The sequence below is a fragment of the Lepidochelys kempii genome, chromosome 7 (genome assembly GCF_965140265.1).
Source record: "Lepidochelys kempii isolate rLepKem1 chromosome 7, rLepKem1.hap2, whole genome shotgun sequence".
Taxonomy (NCBI): Eukaryota; Metazoa; Chordata; order Testudines; family Cheloniidae; genus Lepidochelys; species Lepidochelys kempii.
In genome coordinates, this window is record NC_133262.1 from 38,473,003 (window position 1) to 38,479,002 (window position 6,000).

The 6,000-nt window shown below is 45.0% G+C and overlaps 1 protein-coding gene across 7 annotated transcripts in view; it reads right to left on the minus strand.

Annotated features, from left to right (window-relative positions):
• Positions 1-5,387, minus strand: part of SYN2 (synapsin II) — a 442,912-nt gene extending 437,525 nt beyond the window's left edge. The window contains exon 1 of one of the 7 annotated variants that reach the window (XM_073352278.1): positions 4,606-5,384. In XM_073352278.1, coding sequence (XP_073208379.1) covers positions 4,606-4,967 — 362 coding nt within the window. In that variant the 5' untranslated portion in view covers positions 4,968-5,384. Of the gene's footprint in view, positions 1-3,944; positions 4,013-4,088; positions 4,270-4,605 lie in introns of those variants that run through there. The other 6 variants (XM_073352279.1, XM_073352281.1, XM_073352282.1 and 3 more) reach the window with 6 other exon arrangements.
• Between the last annotated feature and the right edge of the window lie 613 nt (positions 5,388-6,000).

The following is a 6,000-nucleotide window of genomic DNA, read 5'->3' on the forward strand; positions in this document are numbered from 1 at the left end:
TATTATCTTCACCACTTCACCTCATAGACAATGAAAATATACTGCTCAATTTAATTTCTTTTGTAGGGAGTCACATTCTGTTTCTTGTGCACTCTGCTGTTTGTGTTTACAACATGATGAGGAATGATTTGCTTTTAAATGACTATTCATTAATCTTATAAAAAGAAAATCTCCTGTTCATGGAGAAATCCTCCTATCCATCCTAAAACCCTTTGAAAAATAAATATATTTTGGGTCTAAAACAAGGTGAATGTATCACTAATGCAGTGAACACAAGTGCTACATGATGCTCTGAAAAGGTACTGACACAAAACAAAATGTGTGCCTTTTAAAAAAAAAACCCACAAAGCTTTGGATGCTTTCATCCGATTCTTCGTATAGCTTCACCTGTGCTGCCAGTCATTCTTGTTTTGAAGTTTTCATGCAGAAAACCAGGCAGCAGACAATTAGGAAGTTTTCAGCACTCTACCTGCTTGCCAGAGAATAAACAAAAGCTCCTAACAAAAACCAAAACACATTTAAATGTAAAAATATACTCCGAACGTAAGAACAGCCATACTGGGTCAGACCAAAAGGTCCATCTAGCCCAGTGTCTGGTCTTCCGACAGAAGCCAATGCCAGATGCCCCAGAGAGAAGGAATAGAGCAGGTAATCATCAAGTGATCCATCCCCTCTTGCCCATTCTCAGCTTCTGGCAAACAGAGGCTAGGACACTAACCCTGCCCATCCTGGCTAATAGCTATTGATGGACCGATCCTCCATGAATTTATCTAGTTCTTTTTTAAACCCTATTATAGTCTTGGCCTTCACAACATCCCCGGCAAAGAGTTCCACAGATTGACTGTGTGTTGCGTGAAGAAATACTGCCTTTTGTTTTAAACCTGCTGCCTCTTAATTTCATTTGGTGACCCCTAATTCTTGTGTTATGAGAAGGAGTAAATAACACATCCTTATTTACTTTTTCCACACCAGTCAGAATACAAAATAAGAGATGTTTTTAAGGTGCAGAGCTTTCTTGTTCAAATATTTCCAGTGACTTCCTTTTCTGCTTAGCCACCATGTTGGCAGTACTCCAAGCATCGAGCAGGATTCAGCTAGGGCATCAGATGGGTCATGCATGCCCCTAGAGAGCATCAAAAGACAGCTGTAATGTAAGTGCAGAGGGGCATTGCTTCCATGTACATTGCCCAAACTGGTCAGTCTCTACGCAAAAGAATAAATGGACACAAATCAGATGGCAAGAATTATAACACTCAAAAACCAGTCGGAGAACACTTCAACCTCCCTGGACATTCAGTTACAGACCTAAAAGTCACAATTATTCAACAAAAAAACTTCAAAAACAGACTCCAATGAGAAACAACAGAACTGCAATTAATCTGCAAACTGAACACCATTAAATTAGGCTTGAATAAAGACTGGGAGTGCATGACTCATTACACTAACTAAAAACTATTTCCCCATGCTAATTTTCCCCCTACTATTACTCACGCCGTCTTGTCAACTGTTGGAAATGGGCCATCCTGATTATCACTACAAAAGTTTTTTTCTCCTGCTGATAATAGCCCACCTTAATCGATTGGTCTCATTAAAAGTTGGTATGGCAACCCCTATTTTTTCACGTGCTCTGTATACATCTTCCTACTGTATTTTCCACTGCATGCATCTGATGAAGTGGGCTTTAGCCCATGGAAGCTTATGCTCAAATAAATCTGTTAGTCTCTAAGGTGCCACAAGTACGCCTCGTTCTTTCTGCTAATACAGACTAACATGGCTACCACTCTGAAACCTGCTTCTTTCATAATTTTTCTCATAAATTTCACCTTTTATGAGGTTCTTATACCTTCCTCTGCAGCATCTGGTTCTGGCCATTGTGACAGATCTAATCCACTCTGGCATTTCCTATGTTTCTATAAAGGCTGTAACCCAAATACAATTACGCACATTCAAGCTGCAAAATAAGGACAGTGTAACTCAACATGTTAAAAGCAGCTTTCCAAGCTGTTTTCTCATATTAAACTAACCTGTATTTATATACAAGCCTAAAACCCAAACAACTCAACTTATTTCTCAAATAGCTACTTGTCTGTCTCAGAACATAATCTTTTTCCTGTGTCATTTGACAGTAGTTCTATATACCTCATTTTTTCAAACTGCATGTCTTTGCATCATGCAGCACAGGGTCTAGCTAACAGATCATGATTATGGAACAGAATAGCATGCATTAATTCATCTATTACAAGAGCAAGTTGAAATATTTTTAAATATTTATTCAGGTTAGCATTCATCATGTATATCCTGTTTTTCTTCCTGCTAGTCAAATTATTTGGCAGTTCAACAAATATCTACAAGGATTTCCATCATTTTAAAAGGTACAAAGCCACTAATACTTATTTACTTTTGAAATCTATTTACATTTAGGCAGTTTTTTAAAAGGTTGTAATTACAAAATGGCTATTTCTTGGGGGGCGGGGGGAGAACAGGAGGAGAAGCTAGGCCAAATAAAATTTAAAAAACCACCACCAAACTGTTATTTTCAGAAGTCCCATGTATTGTTTCCATAGAAAGACAGAGTAAAACAAACAGGCATGAACAGAAATATGTATACTTTTGAACACATCTGCTCTCCTAACAGGCATGCACAAGCAGTCGTACCCAACATACATTTACAAAACAGAGTTTATCAGCACTACCAAGTCTTGGTAAAGACAGATTCAGTTAACTGTTATTGCACTATAAACCTGCTGAAATTACAGTGCCTGTACACTAACCTGGACAACCTCATCATTACAAATACACAGGCTGATGCTGATAGGTATGGAAAGGCCTCACAAAGGACTGACTTTACTGGTCAAGCAATTTAGGGATATTTGATTTTGAAATTGGGATTTGTACACTGTGGAAATACTTTATTTTTCTTTAAACCTATTAAAAAGAAAAAGGATCCCCTATTTATAACTTCAGACTATAAAACAATGAGTTGTGTCCCTGGAAGGTTAAGTATCTGCTCTGATTGGTCATACTGGTTTTCTTCTACCCAACACATAAAACCATTTTTTGCCGAACATTTAAAGCATCATAATTCAATTTTCTTTGTCACAGTTTTAGGATGTTGTTTTTCTTTCTCTATTCTTAATGCATTTGTTTTTTAAATTTGATTTCAAATATTGTATCAAGATAGGATTTTTATTTACTATTCAACCATTAAGCTACTTGTGGTTTTTCCTCCATTTAAACATACAACATCTTGTAAAATGGTTTTGAAATATGCTCCTGAGTGTACATAAAAATGTTGTTTGATTAACAATAAACATATACTTAGACTCCATTAATAAAACAATTTCTACACATTATAAAAAAACTTGCCTTATTGATTTTAGCCTGCATTATTAATAAGCAGTGTTCAGAAACTGTATATTGTCATTATGATGCTGACTGCAATACAACACATCATGTCTGTACACATTACAGGAGGAAAGTTAATAAACAGAATGAACAAACACATGGCCTGTCTGCATGATACATCATGGCAGGTATCATCCTCATGTATGGTGTTCTGATGTGAATTAGTGATAAAGAGTTCTCATAGATTTATAAACACCAGTACTTGGTACTAATTAGACACAAGCATAAATAATAGGTCAGCATATCAATTCATCAATCTTAATTTTTTATTAAGATTAAACTAGAAGAAAAATAGCCTGACACAACAAGAAGAACTAAAAAGTTAACTCTTAAACTCGAATTATGTAATTCTACAGTGATGGGCAAAATGTTTAGGCTGGCTATCGGTATTCTTATTAATCAATAAACAAGCCATACCAATTTTAGACGCTGCGACATAATTGCGAAGACCTGCCTGAAAGCAAGTCCACTCATACATATAAATGTGTGCACCTGCATATTCATACTACAGTCACATACAAATCAGACATATATCCTACCTGGGTAGAGTATTCCCACGTTTACACAAGATGAAAATAACTTTTGATCTCATTAGACTATCAAGTATATTCTTCCCTAGGAGGGTAAATATATTCCATGGAGTACATTTCTTTAAAAAATTGCTTTAATTCCCTTTTATGTACCTTGGCATTTGTTGGCTTTTGGTTCATCTTCCAAAACTACAACTGATTTTTCTACAGACACCAACCAATCTGACTGCTTTAAAAAGGGGGAGCGGGGGTTCAGAACAGAAATGAAATAGTTGTATCCCTCACCGGCTAGCTCCAAAGCTAACCATCGTCTCATGCTCAGTGTCCATGCAAACTGACCATCTGCAACTGTAAGAACACTGGTTCTGACACTATCTTCTTACCCCAAAGCGGGTGAGTTTCAGGCACTTCTGTAATACTGCGTGAGCCAGCCCTGGAAAGCAGGGTGCTTCCCACCCCACCCAAAGGGGAGCCCTCACCACTGAAGTAAACAGGCATTCCCAGGCACCAGAGCCACCCAACACCTGGTCATTAAAAGCGGGGAAAGAAAAAGGAGGAAAGCTGTTTATAGACATCAACACCGTGAGAGAGGGAAGGCTGGGGGGGGGGTCTTTACAGTGGGGGGGCAGGATGGGGGAACGTGTGCGGAGGCTCAAAGGGGGGCACCTACCAGTCTGTATGCGGTTCATCAATGACCAGCAGCAGCTTGAACTTTTTGGCCGCAGCTGAGGAAGCGGCGGACGCCGCGTCCACCAAGCCGGCCGAGGCTGCCGTCTGCTTCACGGCGTTAGAGAGGGAGCTGAAGAAGCTGCTGCCCGCCGACTGCTGCGGCTGCTGCTGGGGTGGTGCCGACTGCGGCGGCTGCCTGCGCTCCAAGGCCGGGGAGGCGGCGGCGGGAGCCGCCGAGGAGGCAGAGGGAGGCGGCGGCGGCGGCTGCTGGGGCTCCGGCCGCTGCAGGTCGGTCATGTAGCCATTGGGCAGGTTGGCGATGAAGCTGCTGTCCGAGAGCCTGCGCCGCAGAAAGTTCATCATCTGGCCGGGATGCGGGGGAGCTGCTGGCGAGAATGCGGCGAGGAGGAGAGGGGCGGCGCGCTGCAGCGGGCTCCGCTCCTGCCCGGGCGCTGCGCTGTGCAGGCGGGCTCGCACGCAGGCTGCAGCCCCAATGAGGGGAGGCTCTGCCTTCCCGAGAACAGCGGGCCGGCGGCGGCTGCTTCCCTCCCCCTGCGCCCTCCAGTCTCTGGGCAGCAGCCGCCCAAGGCTGGTCTGCGGTGAGCGCGTCGCGGGCCAGAGGCAGGGCTGGGCTAACGCCTTGCCGGGCCCCCGCCTCACAGCGCCGGAGGGGCCCCAGGAGCGCTCCCAGGGGGGGCCTGGCTCAGGGCGGGTTTCTCCGGGGCGGGCTCTGCCCCGCACCGCCCCCTGCGCTGCTCTAGAGGGCTTCACAGCCGCAGTGCCCAGCCCTTGGCCCCCAGACCCCACCGCTCCTCCGGGGCAGAGAGAGACCTGGGCTGGGGGCAGCCCCGCCCCGGCACCGAACCGTTCCTCGGGGCTCTTCCCTGCCGACACACACCCCCAGGGGGAGGGGAGATAGCCCCGTCCCCGGGAACACAGCGCTGCACAGGGGGGCTCGGCTGCACAGGGCCAACACCTCCCTCCTGAGCCCAGAGCTGCACAGGAGGCTTGGGGAGCCAGAGAAAATGTGAAACTGAGGCCTGTCCACCCTTGCAGAAAGATTACCAGGAGGGGAGGCCCAGGGGGACAAGATTGGAGAGAGCCATACACCTGCACCCCCACAGCAGCAGCTTCTCTGGTATAGGGCTGGGCCTGGCTCCCCACTCTGGACATTGTAACCTTGTGTGGGGGTGGCAGTGCAATTCAGGTTTGGCCCAGTGGCACCTCGATTATGACAAGGGCTGCCAGGCCAAACCTGAGTGGCGCTAAGACCTTGCATGCCTCACTGCAGTGCCACTCAGTTTGGAGACCCTCTCAAACGGAGCTAGGTCCCTCTGTGGGCAGCCCTGAATGGGGCTAAGTCCCACAGGTGCTATAGGCAATGCATAGAGTGGCT